At 37.7% G+C, this 21,725-nt stretch overlaps 1 protein-coding gene across 2 annotated transcripts in view; it reads right to left on the bottom strand.

Annotated features, from left to right (window-relative positions):
* gpp (DOT1 like histone lysine methyltransferase grappa) overlaps positions 1–21,725 on the bottom strand; it is an 81,061-nt gene that overhangs the window by 6,071 nt on the left and 53,265 nt on the right. Inside the window, exons 8-9 of one of the 2 annotated variants that reach the window (XM_089096879.1) lie at positions 17,915–18,105; positions 15,208–16,030 (exon numbers count right to left, since the gene is read on the bottom strand). In XM_089096879.1, coding sequence (XP_088953005.1) covers positions 15,208–16,030; positions 17,915–18,105 — 1,014 coding nt within the window. The remainder of the gene's footprint in view (positions 1–15,207; positions 16,031–17,914; positions 18,106–21,725) is intronic. The other variant, XM_089096880.1, reaches the window with a different exon arrangement.

The raw sequence follows: 21,725 nt of genomic DNA, 5'->3' as shown, positions 1-21,725 counted from the left end.
GAGAGGGTTATTATTTGCTCTCCAATCACTTCCAGCAATAAAAGTAATACTAGCCCTTTCAATTTCGAGTCAAATGAGCCCTTTTGAAGTTTATAGGTCAACGCTTTCAATAAAAACCTTATGTTGGCACAATGTATTATTTATCCCCAAACACGTCCAAGCAAAATTTTTAAAAAGCCATTTTGTTCAATATAGTTTTAAGCTATGGAAATTAGGTCTTTGAGGATGACAACACCCTCACATCCCTCAGGACATGGGTTGTAAGTTATGCCCTGGGGGCATATAAGGTTTTTATTGAATGAACTTTTATATAAACTTCAAAAAGGGCTCATTCAATTGGAAATTGGAGTGGAGTGGAGTAAAGAGAAGGCAACTAACACCTCTTCCACGCCCACCATTTCCCGAAACACATCCAATAAAATTTTTGATATAGCCATTTTGTTCAGCGTAGTTGATTTCCAGATAGAAATTATGTTTTTCGAGGACACTCCCCCACAGCCTTCAGGGCAAGGGTTTTAAGTTATGCCCTGAGGACATATAAGGTTTTTATAGAAAGCGTTGTCGTCGAAACTTCAAAAAAGGCTCATTCGATTGGAAATTCAAAGGGCTAGTGCCCTTTTTAATAGTCGAAAATGATTGGAGGGCAATTAACCCCGCTCTCACGCCCACCATTTCCCCATAACACATACAATCAAAATTTTTAGATAGCCATTTTATTCAGCGTAGTTTTAGGTTCTGGAAATTAGGTCTTTGAGGATGACAACCCCCCACAGCCCTGGGGCATATAAGGTTTTTATAGAACGCGTTGTCGTAGAAACATCAAATAGGGCTCATTTGATTGGAAATTGAAATGGCTAGTGCCCTTTTAATAGTCGAAAGTAATTGGAAGGCAACTAACACCCCTTCCACGCCCACCATTTCCCAAAACATCCAATCAAAATTTTAAGATAGCCATTTTATTCAATGCAGTTTAAAGTTCAGTAAATTATACCTTTGAGCAGGACACTCCCCCCAGAGTCTTCGGGGCAATGATTATAAGTTATACCTAGGGGCTATATTAGTTTGCATTTAATGCCTAGTCAAAGTAACTTGAAATGGGGTTCTCTCAGACGGAAATTCACTGATCTAGAGCCTCTAATAATAGCCGATATGAAGGGAGGGAAACCTAACCCTCCTCTTTAGTGCATCTTTTCCCCAAACACATAAAGGCAGCATTTTAGGTATTAGTTTTGTTAAAAGTAGTTGATTTGCCGAAAGAAATTATGTGTTTTTGAGGAGAACACTCCCCCACAGCCGTTAAGGCAATGGTTGTAAGTTATGCCCTGGGGGCATATAATGTTTTTATAGAACGCGTTGTCGTGGAAACTTCAAAAAGGGCTCATTCGATTGGAAGGCAACTAACACCCCTTCCACGCCCAGCATTTCCCCAAACATATCCAATCAAAATTTTCAGATAGCCGATTTGTTCCACGCAGTTTAAAGTTCAGGAAATTATACTTTTGAGCAGGACACTCCTCCCATAGTCCTCAGGGCAAGGGATATGAGTTATGCCCTTGGGGTATATAAGGTTATTATTGAAATCTTTGTCATAGAAACTTAAAAAAGGGCTCATTTGATTGGAAATTCAAAGGGCTAGTGCCCTTTTAATAGTTGAAAGTGATTTGAGGGCAACTGACAATCCCTCTCCCCACAACCTTCAGGGCAATTGTTGTAAGTTATGCCCTGGGGGCATGTAAGGTTTTTATAGAAAGCGATGTTGTAAAAGCATCAAAAAGGTCTCATTGAATTGGAAATTGAAATGAATAGTTCCCTTTTAATAGTCGAAAGTGATTGAAGGGCAACTAACCCCCCTCTCACGTCCACCATTTCCCCAAACACATCCAATGAAAATTTTGAGATATCCATTTTGTTCAAGGTATTCGAAAATTCTGGTAATAAGGTCTTTTAGGATGATAACCCCGTCAGAGCCCTGGGGGCATATAAGGTTTATATAGAAAGCTGTTGTAGAAATTTCAAAAAGGGCTCATTTGTTTGGAAATTGAAATTGCCCTTTTTAATATCTGAAAGTGAGTGGAGAGTAATTGACCCCCCTCCCACGCCCACCATTTCCCCAAACACATTCAAGTTGTTTCACACACAAACAAGTTCGGGAAATTATTTAATTAAGGATGACAAACCCCCCAGAGCCCCCAGGGCAAAGGTTGTAAGTTATGCCCTGGGGGCATATAAGGTTTTTATATAGTTAGAGTTGTCGTAAAAACTTCAAAAGGGGCTCATTCAAATGGGAATAGAGAGGGCTAGTGCCGTTTTTAATATTCCAAAGTGATAGGAGGGTAACTAACCACCCTCTCACGCGCACCATTCTCCTAAACACATCTAATGAAAATTTTCAGATAGCCATTGTATTCAACGTAGTAGAAAGTTCTTGAAATCAGGTCTTTGAGGCTGACAACCTCCCCCTCCCCCCAGCCCTCTGGGCAAGGGTTGTAAGTTATACCCGATAAACTTCCGAAAGGCTTGACTAAAATACATTCTAGGCTTATAGGCCTTGTTTAGATCACACTCGTCACGATTGCCTCATACTTCAATTCGCGTTTCCAGAAATTATATATTACCCCTGACGATCTTTTCCAAGCTGAGAATAAAATAGCAAGAGACATAGAATTGGCCTTACTGGAATCTGTATCAACCGATGCAAGTGCCATGACAGACCCTTCGGTTCAGCCACTACAGAATATAGCCAATTTGTGGGGATTACATGACCAAGTTTCAGCAGTCAATGCCTGGCAAGCTTCATCAGCAGCTGCATCTTTCACGGCTCTCCAGATTTTCAGTAGGGAGTCTTTAGGTCGAAGGAAAACTGATTTACTCAAGTCATCAAAGTCTTACAATATGGGTCTCAGAAATACCTATATAAATTTGTCATAAAATTAGTGTCCATTTCCGCCATCAATGCCCTTTCTCAGAATGAATTCCAAGCCTGGTCAGTTAATCATATAGTTCGTGGCAACAAACTGCAAGTAAGGAGCAGCTCGGCCAAATAACAACCGAAACTCTAAAGTACAGAATTTTGATAGCAATAGGTAAATCAAGTGAATTGGCTTTTACACCGACTCTAGATATATAATATTAATTTAGTCTAATTTACAAGCAATGGAAGTCTGAGAACATTTGTATAACTTTTGAGAAAGGGCGAAAAGCCCCTAAAAAGTCAAAGAATCTCAATAAAATCACACCATCAGATTCGGCATATTAGAGAACCTTCTGTAAGGGTTTCTAGCTTTCATCTGGAAAAAGGTGAAGTTGCGTAATTTTTGCCAGAAGAAAGATTACGTATGCGTGTTTTTTGTGTTTTTTTTTGTCAGGTGATCGTATCGAACCAATGGTCATGTAAGATCGGGAGAGGGCTTGCTCAAACGAAAACAATTGGGGGAGGGGAGGGGCAGCAAGACCAACCTCCCATACCCCCTATTTCCCCAGAGTCATCCGATAAAAATTGATACAGCCATATTGATCAGCATAGTTGAAAAGTCAAGTAATCATGCCTTTGAGTATGACACGGCCCTGCACGTCTCGGGGGAAAAGGTTGTAAGTTATGAAATATGTCTAGTGTCTACATTTAGTATTTGTTTTTGGGAAGTAAACAGACATTTTTTGGGAGGGTGAATTTTCTGTGGGGGGGAATTTTCTGCAGTGGAGATTTTTCCATGGGGAGGGAGGTTTCCGGGAAGAACTTTTAAAGGAAAACTATACACGCGGGAATTTACCAGAATTCTTACACCAAATTCTTTTTATTTGACTTACTTTCTCTTTACCAATTTAATTTTACATATGGAGGTATACCGAGGATATTGCCCAGGGAAGATTTTCAAAGGAGTTGAAATTGTCTGGAGGATTTTTCCGTGTGGGCGGGATTTTTTACGGGAGAAATTCTCTATGGGGGAATTTTACGCGCGAGAAGCCTTCCATTCAGACACTGGGAGGGGAAAATTTCCAGAAAACATTTTCCATGGAGGGAGGGTTTCCGGTATGGTTTGAAAAACAAATAGAGATTAAAAGAAAAACAAGTCTTTTTTCAAACGAAAGTTGGCTCAAAGAATTTTCATGGCGGAATTGCCCGGAAGAACTTTTCTCGGGGGAATTTTCAGCAGGGGTGGGATTGTCTGGGGGAAGGAGGATCTTACTCGGGAGGAACTTTCCAAGGAAGAATTTTATTGGGGGGGGGGGGGTATTTTCCGACATTATTTAAAAACAATTAAATAAAAAAAAAATTTATTCAAATAAAAGTAAGGAGCAACATCCAAAGTAAAAACGAACCGAAATTGTCTCGTGTATGAGGAATGGGTTCCTCTCCACAATGCCTCGTTTTTTACGCTTATTGTAATTTAAGAACACCTCTTGAAACAAAAGAGCCAGTTTAATTAGAGTAAGGAGATTTTTAAAATACAAAAAGAAATTTTGGTATGAACAGTAAGTTATTGAGGAGGGGTTATCCCCCTCATGAACGTAACAATTTCTGTTCTTTTGAGTTTTAATGTTGCTCCGTACTTTCAGTGAAAAAAAAATTATTTAATCGCTGAAAGGCAGAACCACCTCTCATGGGAAACTATTGACATGCGGCTGATTTTGAATGGCCAAATATAGCCAGTACTTTCTTTATCCTGAGCCAGAGTAATCCCAAATCAGGGTTTTTGTAATATTCATTCATATAATGGAATTTTTTTTTTTTGTATTGTATTCAAAATTTGGAAAATATTGCACAAAATACTCTTTAATTACAATTTGTGTTATTGTATTTTGGCAAAACCTAAAGTTAATCTGAGCTAAAAACGGATAAGAAATATCGAAATCAATATATCGATTATCGAATACCGAAAGTAAAAATATCGATATATCGTTTGATCATATTATCGCCTAACACTATCATGAGCCATCTTGATTCAAGATGCACTTCTTTTTGCGTAGAAAACGGTTTTATTCTTATTAATTTTTCGAAATATTGCTCCCATGGACTCCAGCTTCCGGATTTTGGTGTTCTTGATCATTTCAAAGCTGCTCCAGAATCAAGTTTAATAAATGGCTTCAGTTTTGGAGACACTGAAATGACAGAGGGTGTCAATTCACCAGATGGCCTAGTTTCAAACACCCTTACCTTTACCAATGAATTTTTCTGCAACCCACATCACTTCTTCGTTCAAAGACTGAAATCTGGCCTTTCGACACAAATGGGTTTAGTGAGGTAGACTATTTCCCGTCCAAAGTGACAGATTAGCCTGTTCGAGACACAGGCGATCGATGATCATACAAGTAGAAACAGCCTATCATAGGCAGCGCAATAGCGCTGCCTAAGTGAAGAACGATGCTGGCACAGTGTATTATTTATTTTCTGGTTTTGGCAAGGGTACTCCGTATCGAAGGAGTTGTCGTAGAAACTTCGAAAACAGCTCATTTGATTGGAAATTGTAATGGCTAGTACTCTTTTAATAGTCGAAAGTGATTGGAAGGCAACTAACACCCCTTCCACGCCCACCATTTCCCCAAACACATCCAATAAAAATTTTGAGACACCCATTTTGTTCAGCGTAGTTAATTTCCAGATTGAAATTATTTTTTCGAGGAGGAAACTTCCCTCACAGCCCTAAGGGCAAGGGTTGTAAGTTATGCCCTGGGGGCATATAAGGTTTTTATAGAAAGCTTTGTCGTAGAAACTCTAAAAAGGGCTCATTCAATTGAAAATTCAAAGGGCTAATGCCCTTTTTAACAGTCGAAAGTGATTGGAGGCAACTAACCCGCCTCTCGCACCCACCTTTAACCCCAAATACATCCAATCAAAATTTTGAGATAGCCATTTTGTTCAACAATGTTGCAAGTTCTGGAAATTAAACCTTTGAGGATGACACCCCCCCCCCCACAACCCTCAGAGCTAGGGTTGTAAGTTATGCCCTAGGGGCATATAAGGTTTTTATAGAAAGCGTTGTCGTAGAAACTTAAATAGGGCTCATTCGATTGGAAATTGAAATGGCTGGTGCCCTTTTTAATAGTTGAAAGTGATTGGAAGGCAAGTAACACCCCTTCCAGGCCCACCATTTATCCAAAGACATCTAATCAAAATTTTGATATAGCCATTTTGTTCAAAGTAGTTGAAAGGTCCGGAAATTATATCATTGAAGATGACACTCACCCCACAGCCCTCAGGGCAAGGGTTGTAAGTTATGCCCTGGGGGCAAACAAGGTTTTTATTGAAAAATTTGCCGTAGAAACTTGAAAAAGGGCTCATTCGATTGGAAATAAAAAGGGCTAGTGCCCTTTTTAATAGTCGAAAGTGATTGAAGGGCAATTAACCCCTCCCCCTATTGCCCATCTTTTCCCCAAACCCAACCAATCAAAATTTTTAGATATCCATTTTGTTCAACGTAGTTAAAAGTTTTGGAAATTAGGTCTTTGAGGATGATAGCCCCCTCAGAGCCCTCAGGGCAAGGGTTGTAAGTTATGGCCTGGGGGCATATAAGGTTCTTATAGACAGTGATGTTGTAGAAACTTCAAAAAGGGCTCATTCGATTGGAAATTGAAAGGGCTAGTGCCCTTTTTAATACTCAAAATGATTGGAGGGCAACTAACCCCCCTCCAAAACACATCCAATCAAAATTTTGAGATATCCATTTTGTTCAACGTAGTTGGAAAATCTAGAAATAACCCCCCAGCCCTTAGGGTAAGGGTTGTAAGTTATGCCCTGGGGTCATATAAGGCTTTTATAGAAGAAGTTGTAGAAACTTCAAAAAGGGCTCATTCGATTCGAAATTGAAAAGGCTAGTACACTTTTTAATACTCAAAAATGATTGGAGGGCAACTAACCTCCCTCTCACGCCCACCATTTCCTCAAACACATCAAATCAAAACTTTGAGTTAGCCATTTTGTTCAACGTAGTTGAAAGTTTTGGAAATTATGTTTTTGAAGATGACAAACCCCCCACACCCCTCAGGCTCTAGTTGAAAGGTCCGGAAATTATATCATTGAGGATGACACTCCCCCACAGCCCTCAGGGTAAGTGTTATAAATTGTGCCCTGGGGGCATACAAGGTTTTTATTGAAAGCTTTGTCGTAGAAACTAGAAAAAGGGCTCATTCGATTGGAAAATCAAAGGGCTAGTGCCCTTTTTAATAGTCAAAAGTGATTGAAGGGCAACTAACTCCCCCCCTCACGCCCACCTTTTCCCAAAACACATCCAATCAAAATTTTTTGATATCCATTTTGTTCAACGTAGTTATAAGATTTGGAAATTAGGTCTTTGAGGATGATAGCCCCCTCAGAACCCTCAAGGCAAGGGTTGTAAGTTATACCCTGGGGGCATATAAGATTTTGATAGATAGCGATGTTGTAGAAACTTCAAATAGGGCTCATTCAATTGGAAATTGAAAGGGCTAGTGCCCTTTTTAATAGTCAGCGGTGATTGAAGGGCAACTACCCCCCCTCTCACGCCCACCATTTCCCCAAACACATCCAATCAAAATTTTGAGATATCCATTTTGTTCAACGTAGTTGAAAGTTCTGGAAATAACCTCCCACAGCCCTCAGGGTAAGGGTTGTAGTTTAGTATGCCCAGGGGGCATATAAGGTTTTTATAGAAAAAGTTGTAGAAACTTCAAAAGGGCTCATTCGATTGGAAATTGAAAAGGCTAGTGCACTTTTTAATACTCAAAAATGATTGGAGGGCAACTAACCTCCCTCTCACGCCCACCATTTCCTCAAATACATCAAATCAAAACTTTGAGTTAGCCATTTTGTTCAACGTAGTTCAAAGTTCTGGAAGTTATGTCTTTGAAGATGACAAACCCCCCACACCCCTCAGGGCAAGGGCTGTAAGTTATGCCCTGGGGCCATATAAGGTTTTTATAGATAGCGTTGTCGTAGAAATTTCACAAAGGGCTCACTCAATTAGAAATTGGAAGGACTAGTGCCCTTTTTAAAATTCGAAAGTGATTGGAGGGCAACTAACCCCCCTCTCAAACCCAACATCACCCCAAACACATCCAATCAAAATTTTGAGATGGCCATTTTTTTCAAAGTAGTTGAAAGTTTTGGAAATTAGGTCTTTGAGGATGGCACCCCCCCCCCACATCCCTCAGGGTTAGGGCTGTAAGTTATGCCCTGGGGGCATATAAGGTTTTTATAAAAAGTGTTGGTGTAGAAACTTCAAAAAGGGCTTATTCGATTGGAAATTGAAAGGGCTAGTACCCTTTTTAATATTCAAAAATGATTGAAGGGCAACTAACCCCCTCTCACACCCACCATTTCCCCAAGCACATTCCGTAAATATTTTGAGATAGCCATTTTGTTTAACGTAGTTTAAAGTTCTGGAAATTAGGTCTTTGAGGATTACGACCACCCCGAATCTCTAAGGGCAAGGGTTGTAAGTTATGCCCTGGGGGCATATAAGGTTTAATATTTGTATGCCACCGCTGCTATAAAGATTACCACTAGTCCCCGGCGTCGCACCTATAAGAGAAGCCGACGCAATCAATGTTGACCAGAAACACTCATTTTTTTCATCACTCTTCCTCAAATCCCATTTTTATTTACGAGATATTCTACCTTTTCATGAGGTAGAAACTTTGCAAGGGCAAGGGTTGTCAGTTATGCCCTGGGGGCATATAAGGTTTTTATAGAAAGCGGTGTTGTAGAAACTTCAAAAAGGGCTCATTCGATTGAAATAAAAGGGATAGTGCCCTTTTTAATAGTCAAAAGTGATTGAAGGACAGCTAACCCCCCTCTCATACCCACCATTTCCACAAACACATCCAATCAGAAGTTTGAGATATCCATTTTGTTCAACATAGTTGAAAACTCTGGAAACTAGGTCATTGACGATGATAACCCCCTTAGAGCCATTAGGGACATATAAGGTTTTTATAGAAAGTTTTGTCGTAGAAACTTCAAAAAGGGCTCATTTGATTGGAAATTGAAAGGGCTAGTGCCCTTTTTAATAGTCGAAAGTGAATGGAGAGCAACTAACCCCCTTCTCGAGCCCACCATTCCCCTAAGCAAATTCAATCAAAATTTTGAGATAGCCATTTAGTTCAACGTAGTTGAAAGTTCTGGAAATTAGGTCTTTGAGGATGACAACCCCCCACAGCCCTCAGGTTTAAGTTATAGAAAGCGAGGGGGCATTTAAGATTTTTATAGAAAGCGTTGTCGTAGAAACTTCGAAAAGGGCTCATTCGATTTGAAATTTAAATGGTTAGTGTCCTTTTTAATAGTCGAGAGTGATAGGAAGGCAACTAACGCCCCTTCCAAGCCCACCAGTTCCCCAAACACATCCAGTCAAAATTTTGAGATAGCCATTTTGTTCAACGCAATTGAACGTTCTGGAAAGTATGTCTTTGAGCAGGACACTTCCCCCACAGTGTTCAGGGCAAGGGTTATGCCCTGGGGGCATATAAGGTTTTATTGAAATCTTTGTCGTAGAAACGTGAAAAAGGGCTCATTCGATTGGAAATTCAAAGGGCTAGTGCCCTTTATAATAGTCGAAAGGGATTGGAGAGCAACTAACCCCCTCTCACGCCCATCTTTTCCCCAAACATATCCAATCAAAATTTTTAGATAGCTGTTTTGTTGAACGTAGTTGAAAGTTTTGGATAGTAGGTTTTTGAGGATGAATACCCCCCCCCCACAGGCCTGCGGGCAAGGGTTGTAAGCTATGCCCTGGGGGCACATAAGGTTTTTATAGAAAGCGTTGTCGTAGAAACTTCAAAAAGGGCTAACTCAATTGGAAATTGATACTGCTAGTGCCCTTTTTAATAATTGAAAATGATTGGAGGGAAACTAACTCCCTCTCACGCTCACCGTGTTCCAAAACATATTCATTCAACATTTTGAGATACCCATTATTTTTAAACGTAGTTGAAAGTTCTGTAAATTATGTCTTTGAGGATGACCCCCCCCCCCCCACAGCCCTCAGGCTAAAGGTGATAAGTTATGCCCCGGGGGCGTATACGGTTTTTATTGAAAGCATTGTCTTAAAAAAATTCAACAGGAGTTCATTTGATTGGAAATTGAAAGGGCTACTGCCCTTTCAAATTTTCATGGAAGGGATGGCTGTTTAACTTCGGAAAAGGCTCAGTCTTTCTTCCTGAAAAAGACTATGTCAATATTACAGGAACAGAAATTAATCAGAAAAACTTTTTGCACAAAATAAGTTTTTCAATAAAAAGTAAAGAACTCAATTAAACCAAAAATGAACAAAAATAGAATCAAATAATTTACCAAGCATACCACAAATCAGTATCAATACATAAATGAAACCCAAAACAAACAGAAATTAAAATAAGTCAAACTCGACGTAGATAATTTCGGAGACCACACTGCCTTTCCATGACGATAAAATAAAAGTTCAAAATAGGGATAAAATCTTTTTCAATAGACAGTGTATAGAAATTCACAAAAATACCACATATTTTGGTCACATATACAGTGACCGTCATCAGTAGTAAAATTAAACTAAAACAATTTAAAACAAAAATTTATATACGAAATCAAATATAACTACAGATTGTTTAATTCTCTAATTCTTTTCAAAGCAAAGGCGGAAGCTAGCCTCTTAGACCTTCTTGGATTTGGTTCATTAGCTTTCAATGATATAACATTTCGACAGAGGTCAACTACATTGGGTGAATTGAACTTTACTCTGTCAGATTTTAATAAATTATCATAGATAGAATTCAGCCCAAATTCACCTGTCTCCTGATTCAAAGCAATATTTCTGAATAAGGTTTTTTTTAGTTCAAGAGTTCCACGAAACTTTTGCTTTAAACCCCGATCCCTAAAAATCAAAGAAACATTATCGAAGAAAATAAAATGGTCTGGAAAATTGAAAATATGTTCTGAAAGGGCTGAAGTAAAATCTTCAGACTTAGAATCTTGCTTTAAAGCCGAAGAAAGAGAATCTTTTTGATGTATTAATCTCATTTCCAAATTCTTGCTAGTACGTCCCACATATGAGTTTCCGCAAGTACATGGGATCTGATAGAATGAGAGAGATTTATTCTAAACAAACAAACAATTTAACATCAGTTTAGAGGCCAGTCCCTTTAATTACTATCTTAAACGAAGAAATATCACCTACATTTTTTATATTTTGACCAAGATGGTTCCAACTTCTGATAAACCCCACTTTGATGCCCCAATTTTGCCAGAATTTAGAAAACACCTAAAGTATTATTACTCTTTAAAGCTACCCTTAGACCATTACTCTGTAAAATTCTTTTAAGTTACGAATCAAAATTAAGAAGTTTACTAAACGATGAAAAAAATACAAGAAGCTATCGTATAATAGAACAGACACTTTTACAAATAGTTTTAAGAATGAATTAAAGTGTTTAAAGGATGAAGGAAAAATTACACCTCAACTTTATTACAAATGCCTGCCGCGCAGTTCCTTGTGCCCTAAATTATATGGACTTCCCAAAATACATAAGCCTAACCTACCATTACGACCAATTGTGTCAAGTACAAGGTCACCAACAAGTGTTTTGAGCAAGTGATTAGTGTCAATCTGTAAACCACTTTTGTCTACACAGATTTCGTACAATAAGAATTCTTCGAATCTGGTTGAAAAACTGAAAAAAGTAGAAACTTCTTCAAGTTCTTTGTTTATAAGCTTCGACATTAAATCATTGTACACAAATATTGATGTAGAAGCAGCCGAAACTCTTCTAGAAAGAAAGCTGTTAAGAAATTTGGATTTGATTAGTGGCTGATTCTGTAATTATTTTGTAATTATGTATTTAGTAAGGTTGTGCAATAAGTTCTTTTATTTTTTTCAATTCAGAGGGGAGTTTTTCGAACAAGTAAATGGTTTAACTACGGGGGCCTTTTTATCCCCTTTATTAGCTAATATTTTTGTGGAGAATATTGAAACAATTGCGTTAGATTCATATTTTTTAAAACATATTTTCAGAGGCCGGTATATGGATGACATAATTTCAGTATGGGATTATGGGGAGGAGGAATTAAAAGGATTTTTGGAGCATCTTAATTGTTTGGGGGAGGGATTTAATGTTTACTGTTGAATTAGAAGAGAATGGGAAACTTCCTTTTCTTGATGTTCTTCTTTTAAAAAATGAAAATAGTCTGGATTTTAAAATTCACAGAAAACCGACCAATAACAATAGAATTTTGTCTTATATTTCCGGTCACGCTCGCACAGTAAAAATTGGTTTGATCATTCCTTTAACTGATCGGATCTTTAGTATTTGCTCTCCTAAATTTTTGAGGAGTTGTCTTTTCTAAGAAAAATTCTAATAAGCAACATGTATCCAGAGTGGTTAATTAACCAGACTTTTTCAAAAAGAAGAAAAAGGTTTCTAGAGATTTCTAAGGTTTCTAAGTCTTGTAGACAACTCGGGAGAAGGATGTTTTTTGTTCCTTACCATATGTACCCGGGCTAAGTGAAAAACTTAAAAGAATTTTACAGAGTAATGGTCTAAGGGTAGCTTTCTTTGCGTAGTTTAGTTAGGTAACTTTGGGTAGTTTTCTAAATTATGGGAAGGATCTATTTTCATTGGGGCAACAAAGTGGGGTTTATCAGATCCCATGTACTTGCCGAAGCTCATATGTGGGACGCACTAACCAGAATTTGGAAATGAGATTATTACAGCATTAAGATTCTATTTCTTTGGCTTTAAAGCAAGATTCTAAGTCTGAAGATTTTACTTCAGCCCTTTCAGAACATATTTTCAATTTTCCATACCATTTTATTTTGTTCGATAATGTTTCTTTGATTTCTAGGGACCGGGGTCTAAAGCAAAATTTTCGTTAAACTCTTGAAATAAAGAAAATCTAATTCAAGAATATTGCTTTGAATCGGACACAGGTGAATTTGGGCTTAATTCTATCTATGATAATTTATTAAAATCTGACAGAGTGAAGTTCAATTCACCCAATGTTGTTGATCTCTGTCAAAATCACATTCATTGTGATATTCATTGTGAATCTATATCATTGAACGCTAATGAACCGAATCCAAGAAGGTCAAAGAGGCTAGCTTGCGGCTTTGCTTTGAAAAGAATTAGAGAATTAAACAATCTGTAGTTTTATTTGATTTCGTATATAAATTTTTGTTTTAAATTGTTTTAGTTTAGTTTTACTACTAATGACGGTCACTGTATATGTGACCGAAATGTCTGGTATTTTTTTGTGAATTTCTATACTCTGTCTATTAAAAAGGATTTAATCCCTATTTTGAACTTTTATTTTTAAGTCAAACTCAAAACGAACGGAAATTAGTCTGAGTAGGGCTCTAAACCCTACGCTTTCTAAGAGCCAGAATATAATTTGTTCTTTACTGAAAAAAATCTTTTAAGTGTCTTCACTTTTATAACTTTAAGAAATTAAAAATGAATTAAGATTTTAAGGAATAAATATCAGCATATGTATATTAAACTGACAATGCAAATTTTTTCAGTAAATTCATTGGAATTTTTTTCAGTAAATTCATTTGATTTTTTTTCAGTAAAGTACAAACTATATTCTGGCTTTTAGAAAGCATATGGTTTAGAACGCTACTCAGATTAATTTCTGCTCGTTTTGAGTTAGACTTATTTTAATTTCTGTTTGTTTTTGGTTTCATTTATTTATTGATACTGATTTGTGGTAGTTGTATGCTTGGTAAATTATGATACTATTTTGCTTCATTTTTGGTTTAATGGAGTTCTTTACTATTTTTTTTAAACTTATTTTGTGCAAAAAGTAGTTTTGATTAATAACAGAATAAAATAAGTCTCCAGTCTGAAGTTGATGACCACACTTCTACTCCTGGGCAATCAAATGACACTAGTCATGCTTATCGATGAACATCCAACAGTCCATGGGGACAGTTGGCCAACATGGCATGGACTTTTCTACACATTAAAACAATAATACAAGCTGTTATAACAGGAAGAGGAAGGAACCGCAGAAGAAGAAGAAATCTAGTCAGAAAAGCACTGAAAGCACAGAAAGTATGGAAAGGAGGCAGAAAAGGCAAGCTAAAGAAAAACTACGGGCCTCGAGCTGCAAGATTCTTCTGGTGAATAGTTACGTATAGCTACTCACAGCAGAGCTAATTCGGTTTAACCTAGGATATGCGATAAGCGCAAGTGCAATCAGTTTCCAGTGTAAGAAAAAAGTTTTCCTTCCTTGAGTCAGAAGATACTACAAGTATATTAAAACTACCAAAACCATTGTCCTGCGAAGAGACTAGCAGTGTGCCCAGAGCTTTCACTTTGATTTTTATTTCTCACTATTCAGTATTTGCTAACCCAGCAAGCTAACAACATTCCTTTTATGTCATGTTTTCGTTTACATTTTCATTTTGTTGGCACTTGAAGAAGAAACACTGTTCTACAGAATAATTTGGTGTTTCTTTTTATGCACATGGCAACGTTTTTAGCTTTTCCGGCTCAGCAACAACCATGTCCAAACCAAATCCACCAGACGGGACTAGGGGAAATTAGGGGGTGGGGTAAAGTATTTGGACAGCGTGAATGTAAAAACAATTCTTACTTCATAATATGCAGAATAGTTGTAGCTAAGACATTTTGCATGCAGACCCACTATACTTTACCCACTCTCCCGCCCAAATGTGCAAATATATAGCCCAAATTATATAATTCCAGTGCATTCTGTCACCTGTCACTTGGCTTTGTGACTATGAAACCAGTTTTCTCAGATCTCACATTCGGATCAAAATTCTTGAGTGTGTTCTGAATAATTAACAAGTACGAGGATGAAAATAATCAAAAACCTCGTTTCTTTACGAGGACCACCAAGATGGATGAAAACAATAGAATTCGAACCAGCGTCAGAATATGCACTTTTCTATGGCTCTTAAATTTTTAGGTGTTTGGCTCAATGCCAGTATTGGGCCACTCAATACTAGGTGTACACTATCCTGGTTGTAATAGTATTAGAACCGTTAAAACTCTAGCCCTAACTGTATATAGCTCCTGTAATAAAATTGCGATATTTAGGAACTGCAATTTGCAGCAACATTTGGCATCATTATTTTCAATAGCATCATTGTTTTTCTGAATATTATTGTCAAGGTTTACAAGCCCTTATGAGAAGAAGAGGGGGGGGGATCAAATCCCAAAAAGATCTAAAAAAAGTCCTAATTCAACCATATCGAAAAATTCCGAGTTTTAATTTAAGATGGCAAAGGGCTGGCGTACCTGTTTTTGAAGTTCTGGAGGTGTTGATCTTGAGAAGAACGATTTGGAGGCTGCTGCTCCTGTTTGACAAAACCAGGATCAAAATTACTACTTCCCCCAAATTTATGACCGAAACCAATAGTTGGCCTTCCAAATGCATTTCTCTGTTGGCCATATTCAGGCGGCTGTCCAAAAGTAGGATTGCCCTGTCTACTAGACCCATACCCCGGGGGTCCAAACATTTGTCTCCCTTCTACAGGCTGATTCTCTCGATATCCAGATGCTGAAACAGCTGACCCCGATTGTTGATACCCTTGATACTTGAATTGATTTGAGTCACGTGACATAGCACCAGCATATGCAGAGGCCCTAATTTCGCTGGCGGTTTTCATTGGCTGAGAAGCAGGACGTGCAAATTCTTGTAGATAACGTCCATTATAACCACTTTTATAATCATTATTACGAGACTCACTATTAATATATCGTTTTTTAAAGCTATAGGCTTGTTCAGGTTTTGATTGAGTGGGTGTATTGAAAAATGCTTCACTAAACACAGGCATAGAAACTGTTGGCAACGAGCTTTCTCGTTTTAATTCAGAGTCTCGCTTATTCATATCTGAACGGGAGGTAGGGTGATGAGGTGAGGAAAAACGACTACTCTTCTGAGGAGAATTATAGGGACCAAAACCATCTGGATAATGTCTAGTAATGTGTGGACTTGCATCAGGTCGAGGTGGTGTATCTTCATTATTTTTCCGACGTTTATCAATTTCAGATGATGCAACACTAATCAATTTCTCAAACGTATTGTTTATCTTCAAGTCAATCCGCTGAGACAAATCTCCTAAAAATTAATACAAAATTCAGTTAGTCGTTCAAAAATCCCACCTAAATATCAAAGAAAAGGGTTGATTTGCTTAAAAATTTACATATAATCTACTTCCGTTACTTTTTCGAGCTGTTTTATATAGTAGTTTGCCTTTACTTTTTATTCTTTTTTGGGTTTTAAACTTTTCCACTTTTTTTTTAAATTGTTACGGCTGTGGTTCTTTCTTTTTCAATGATGGGCATACCCCATTGTATAAAGGCGAAATGTTCGTTTGATTGTTGTTCTTTGCTTCCTATAGGTCATAGACCCGTTGTTTTTCCACGGGTCAAAAGATTTTATTTTTAGGGTCCATCTAAAACACAATACCGCTAGCAAATTCCAACCAGCGCACAAAAATACTTTGCGCTTTTAAAGCCAAATTTTGATGACGAGGAGACAAATTTTTAAATGTGATGCCCAACAGATGCGAACCAAATGTTTGCCCATTAGAAAACCTTTTTTCATTGGGCATAGTACGCAAACAAAAATTACCGAAAATCACAGGCGATTTTTTGGGTGGTAGGAGAACTATTTGAGCAGCTGCTAAGTATAATTTGTCTGCTGTCGAAACCTAAATTTCGAGCTGGAAAATTTAGTTTTCCAGCCGGAGAACTATTTTAAAATAAATGAAAAATTCCTGTTTGAGCACTGGTATGCCCTAGTAATTAGCAAAAAGCTTTAGCCAACAATCAGTGTTCATGGCTATTATGCCTCAAACGTTTAAAGCATTTCAACTGTTTCATTTGGTAGAAAAGTATAATCTGAGATTGGCTCCATAGCGTCATTACTATTATGTCATCACTTAAAAATAAAGCCGAGACTAGCTCCATTTCGTCATTATTATTATACCATACCATTATGTCATTACTTTAAAAAAAAAAACTAAAAGCGAAGACTAGCTCCACATCGTTATCACTGTTGCTTAATGCCTTTTGAGACTAGCTCTATACCATTTTTACTAATAATCAAGGGCATATCCAGGGTTTTGGTTAAGGGGAGGGGAGAGTATTACTTCCAGAGGTTTTTTTTTTCGAAAAAAAAAAATGACTAAACATATCAAAATTTATTTAAATCATTTTTGTTACTTTTTTACGAGCCGTACAAAAACTTCGGGGGAAGAAGAGTTCAGATCCGGTACTTCCCCCCCCCTGGATACGGCCTTGCTGATAACGCCAGAAATCTGACCATGAAAAAAGGCATAATTCCAGAATTATAGTTAAATAGCTATCATATATAATTTTTTTAACTACGCTTAGACAATTGCAATCTAAAACATTTGACAATTCTTCTTCAGCCTTTCGAAGCCCCTAAATTTCAGTTCCATATTTGAATGTTGTTATAACCATTTCTTCCAGTATTCTAATCTTAGTTCGCATACTTATCTTCCTCTCTGCAGACTATCTTCCTTATCTAAGCTTTCAAACTCGCAGATTTAGTTTATGCTTCATGTAAGTAAGTAGTAGCCTGAAAAATAAAGTCAAGCATAATCTCGTCTTTATTCTGTGGCTTGACCACTTTGTGCCTGAAAAATTATGTGCCTGAAAAATAACGTCAAGCATAACCTCGCCTTTATTCGGTGGCTTGACCACTTTGTGCCTGAAAAACTATGTGCCTGAAAAATAATGTCAAGCATAATCTCGCTTTTATTGGGTGGCTTGACCACCTTGTGCCTGAAAAATTATGTGCCTGAAAAATAACGTCAAGCATAACCTCACCTTTATTCGGTGGCTTGACCACTTTGTGCCTGAAAAACTATGTGCCTGAAAAATAATGTCAAGCATAATCTCGCCTTTATTGGGTGGCTTGACCAATTTGTGCCTGAAAAATTATGAAAATAAAAAACAAAAGACAAAGGCCTACCTTTGTCTCCGCTTTCCGACTTTGTGGAAACAGAAGAAGCTCCCGATCGACTTTTGGAATCTAGGAATCCATCATGAAGAGTAGCAGCTAATCCTTCCACTGTTGAAATATTTCTAGTTAAAACTTGTGAAAAATCTTCTGGCTTCAACGGTTGAATTGATTCATTGACAGAACCTTCGTTACTGTTTGGCCTAAAAAGATAAGTATCAATGAATGAATAATTTATTCAGAAACTGAACCCATACAGAATATTTTACTATTTACAGGGCTGCCCCAGGTTCAAGTGGTGCAAAAATAGGGACTATGGGACCTCTTTTTAGTCAAAAAAGGGACCTCTCTTGGGACCATTTTGGACGCAAAATGGAGCCCGAAACTCAGTTTTCAGAAAGCTTTTGAAAGAAAAAGCAGCGACACAACAGCAAATGACACTTGACTAAGAAAAAAAAGGGAATTATAATTTGTAGACATCTCTCCATGATCAGAAGACAAGATAATTAAGAAACCGACCACCTGAGAATCCTCATGTCATGGGAGGAGCTTTTTCCTTCTTTTTTCTGAACGCTTTACTTCCGAATACAAAAAATCAGATACAAAAATATGATGAAAGAGATAAGGGTACGGTAACTAGAAAACACAACCTATTTGTTTCCATCTTGTTTGCACTTTCTTCTGCTGGAACAGAGATATGATCAGTAACTGTTTTTTTTTACTCTAACTGTTGCTGGTTCTTTGAGTCCCATCTATTATAGCCTGCGCTAGCTGTGTCTCGACCATATTTTTTTTTAGTCGGTTATGAGCTTCCTTCAGTAACTTGTCTGCGGCCTGTTCCTTGGAACCAAGCGCTTCTTTTTTTTCTTTGAGAGATTTTTCGAAAGTCTCTATTGTCTGTCTTTTCAAAGAGCTGCTAAGGTTCTAGCGACCTTCTGCTCTCTCAACCATTCTCTTGCCTCCAAATCCTACCACTCTTTCTCAGTTTTTCTTTCAAGGCTTTTTCCTGCTGTTGGTACAAATCATAGCTCTTTCTAGCAGATTTGGCCAGTTTTATCAAGTCTTCAGTGACAGCAACATTTTCCTCACGTCCTCCAAATCTGCCACACCTATTTATCACAAACAGTTTTGCATTCAATGTCCGCTCATTCATCGAAGCTCTTTTTTCGCTAAGAACTCGCACGGAAAGAGAGAAACCCCACTCAATGCTGGCAGACCCGTATGAAATCGTCAAAGCATTTTTTGTAACTTCAGACAAGTTTGGATATTTTCCTCCCTAGATCACCTTGTTGCACTTGTCGTCGATCCTTCCTTGCTCCGATGGAAGTCCGGATAACTGGACTAGCTTAAATTCGTTAACTAACATGTCTTTGAAACTTCATAAGGATCATCTTCCAGAATAGGGTCCAAGAGCTCCGGTAAAAAAATAAGCAAAGTTAGTTCACCCGAAGGAAAAGTTTTTAACCACTGTATCTCGGAACATTTTCCATATACATCTGCTATTCCGTCTGCAGATTTTCCAGAATAGTCAAACTCAATCATCTTAAGAGCCCATGTAATTTCTGCAACTGCGTAACTACGTAAGCACCCCGCACTACGTAGGCACCTAGGTGCATGGGCGAATTCGCCGGTTCACCGCTCTCCATGGAAAATGCTGCCTAGAGATGAGGCTGATTCGGCGTTAGCTTTATGGTAACATTTTTCTTATACTCAGCAGTTCTGGCGTTCTGCAGTAAAGCGTAGGATCCCTTATGACAGACAAGCAATATGCTGCATATAGAACAGTAGAAAAAGAACATATCTCCTCGAACGGCTCTACACCACTCTTTCCTTTGGTGTCTCGTCGCATCTTTCTCTTTCAACCAAGTCTCCCAGAATCTGCACTTTTACCATTCTAATCCAAACTGAAACTTCAAACCCGAAACTTTAAAAAAATAAAAGAATTTAGCGGAAAATATATAGGCTATTACCAGAAATGCATTCAAATAAAAAAGGGCACTAGGAAGTAGTCTAATAGTTCAAGAAATGAATGTAAGCTGAAAATCGCGCAAGAAACATGGTTTTGATAGCGCCTCCTTCGTCTTTTGTACTTCGAGCCATTCTCCTACTGTTTTTTTCTCTGTGTGCAACAAAGTGACACCCAGAGTGACACCCGCCTCTTAGCCTATTGACTCCAGAGGCAAAGGGGACCACTCGATTTCGTGACTAGTCTGTCTGCTCTATCCAGACAGTAACGCTGTAGCCTATGTAACAACAGGTTTTGTCTTTCTTAGATAAGCCAAAACAGGTTCCAAGAATCTCAATCAAAACAAAAGTACTAAAAACCGTGCACTCGCAAGTATTGGTAGTCTTCAGGATATGGAGCTTTAAACCAAAGCAAGAAAAGGGACTTTAGGGACCTTTATCAATTTAAGGGACCAATAGGGACCTTTACTAAATTTTAGGGACTTTTAGGGAGTTTAGGGACTTTGTGGCAGTCCTGTATTTATCCAACAAAAAATTAGCACAAATTATAGGAAGACTGAAGAAAACATCAAATAGCACAAAGAAATAAATAAATAAGAAAGAAGTTTAATTGGCTAGAAGGCGGTATACAAGGGTGACAATAAATTTAAACGTGAAGCAGAAGAAAAAAGAATTAATTACAAAATATCTATTTACTTGTTTTAATCAAATATACTAGAACCATGCACAAAGCATCTTTAATATGCCAAATAACATTAATGTTAAATATATAAGGATCAGAAAACTCTTGAAGCTTAATTTTCTTTTTATTCCTTTCATTTTCGTACGGCTTACACTTAAAAAGTTGATGACACAAGGTCTCTTTATCACCACATTTTCATATTCTCTTTACTTTCATAATTTTAAATGAAAATTAATTGAACTTAAACTAACCAATGGCAATTTGGTTTAAATTATCAATTTTCACACGATATTTTCCCAAATTTGTCTTGTTTTCTTACAAATAAGTTATTTTTAGCCCAAGAAAATTTCATTAGACTGATAATGCAACTTTTTACTCTAGAGGTTTTTTGTAAATTTTTTCTTCTTGTCTGAAGCACCATGCATTCCCCCCTCTCCTCCAAAAACAACTACTAAATGACAACCGTGAATGCTAGAAAGAATGTGGTTACTTTCTTGAATTTAACGCAATTTTGTTCCGTTTCTTTTTTTGGAGGGGAGGAGTGCAAAATGATTTCTTTTCTTTAAAGTATGAGTTTAGTATATGAACTAAAAGGAACTAACTTATGAACCTAATCGGATTATCTTTAGTACTGTACTGTGTTAGATTGCGCAATTAACTTGCGGATTTAATTGTGAGGGATTGTTCACTTCATACAAAGTGAGTTATTATTTATCATAGTGAATAATTTAGTTCCATAACTGTATATTTACTTTTGGTCAAGTAACCTAGAATTAAGACTGATTAACAGTTCGTGAATCTGCAGTGTCTCGTCAGAATAAATGTAGGGGAAAAAGCAGCCCCTTAGGCTACCACCCGAGAAAGATACTCCCACTGAAACCCTTGGCCAGTCGCCCTTCCAACCTACTTCTAAAACTCTTCCTAGAACCCCCCCCCCAACTACGCGGTCCAAAACAGTTAGCCACTTGTCAGGAATTCAGGCCTCAGCCGCAACTAACTCTAATGAAACAGGTGAGACGCCTGGCAAAAAGAGGAAAAAAGGATGAAACTCGTTCGCCAGTTATAGTGCAACCGCTTCCTTCAAGTGTCCCAGAAACTAGTACTAAAGGTTACCCCAATTATTATACTGTCTCAATCAAGAAAACCAATGGCCAACCCTTTTCAAAAGATCGAATA

Source organism: Artemia sp. Qi Xiang Cuo, chromosome 11, assembly GCF_049724085.1.
Source record: "Artemia sp. Qi Xiang Cuo chromosome 11, ASM4972408v1, whole genome shotgun sequence".
Classification (NCBI taxonomy): domain Eukaryota; kingdom Metazoa; phylum Arthropoda; class Branchiopoda; order Anostraca; family Artemiidae; genus Artemia; species Artemia sp. Qi Xiang Cuo.
The sequence above is the reverse complement of the archived record's forward strand: the minus strand, read 5'-3'. Positions and strand labels throughout refer to the sequence as shown.